General features: G+C 52.0%; 1 protein-coding gene across 1 annotated transcript in view; it reads right to left on the reverse strand.

Annotated features, from left to right (window-relative positions):
• The window catches only part of LOC104538635 (lysosomal-trafficking regulator-like), a gene marked incomplete at its 3' end in the record, with an annotated part of 14,715 nt that overhangs the window by 7,161 nt on the left and 6,727 nt on the right, over positions 1 to 827 (reverse strand). Inside the window, exon 6 of the mRNA XM_010181896.1 lies at positions 88 to 511. Within this exon, the coding sequence (XP_010180198.1) occupies positions 88 to 511 (424 nt within the window). The remainder of the gene's footprint in view (positions 1 to 87; positions 512 to 827) is intronic.

Raw genomic sequence — 827 nt, forward strand, 5'->3', positions numbered from 1 at the left:
ATGGGGAAAACATCCAATGTTTTGTGTATGGCACATCAACCAGTAATGCTTGCAAGGAGAACAGAGACACGAGCACCGCATCCTCACCCGTGCTGTCAAAGCTGCTCTCTCTCACAGCCACCGGTCTGCTTCTTCTCTTCGCCTTTCTCCCCTTTTCTGCTGGAATTTCTGCTTCATGAGCAGGCTCCAGACGAAGCCACAGCGAGACACTGAAGCCTTCAGACATGTGAGGCCAGCAGTTCTGCCCAACTAACGGCAAGTGGACGGGGGCGACGTGCCAGGAGGAAAGCAGCTGGTGACTCAGGTTGTTGCCGTCTGCCTCCCTCTTGCTCTGTGACAGCTTTGCTCTCTTTGGCGGTCCAGCAGCTCTGGTGATGGAAGTGAAAGCGGATTTCTGCGAAGAGCCGCTGCTCACGCTGGTGCCGTGCAGCAACGGGAAGGAAAGGTACTGTAACGGGTTCATAAAGACGTTGGTTTCTATGATCTTCAACACGCCCTTGAGTAGGATCTCCTGGAAGAAAGAAACCAAACAAATGAGAAAGAAACCCACAAACTATTTACACCACGTAGTTCAGTGTCAGCTACCTGAACTCTTCATTAAAAGACCCCATTCTTAATTTGGATTTGGATCCATGCTTTCCCCACAGGAGCGAGTTTCCATATTCCCCAGACTGTGCCCAAGCAGCTCTGGGGACGCAGTGAGGGCACATCAGCCTCCAGGAACCAGCAGAGCCACCGCAGGCGAGCACTGCGCAGCCTCCTCACACTTGTTACTGTGAATTCCTGTCAAACAAACCAGCTCAAGGCAGCTTTGAAAGTAATTCCTG

Source organism: Mesitornis unicolor, unplaced genomic scaffold, assembly GCF_000695765.1.
Source record: "Mesitornis unicolor isolate BGI_N332 unplaced genomic scaffold, ASM69576v1 scaffold19803, whole genome shotgun sequence".
NCBI lineage: Eukaryota > Metazoa > Chordata > Aves > Mesitornithiformes > Mesitornithidae > Mesitornis > Mesitornis unicolor.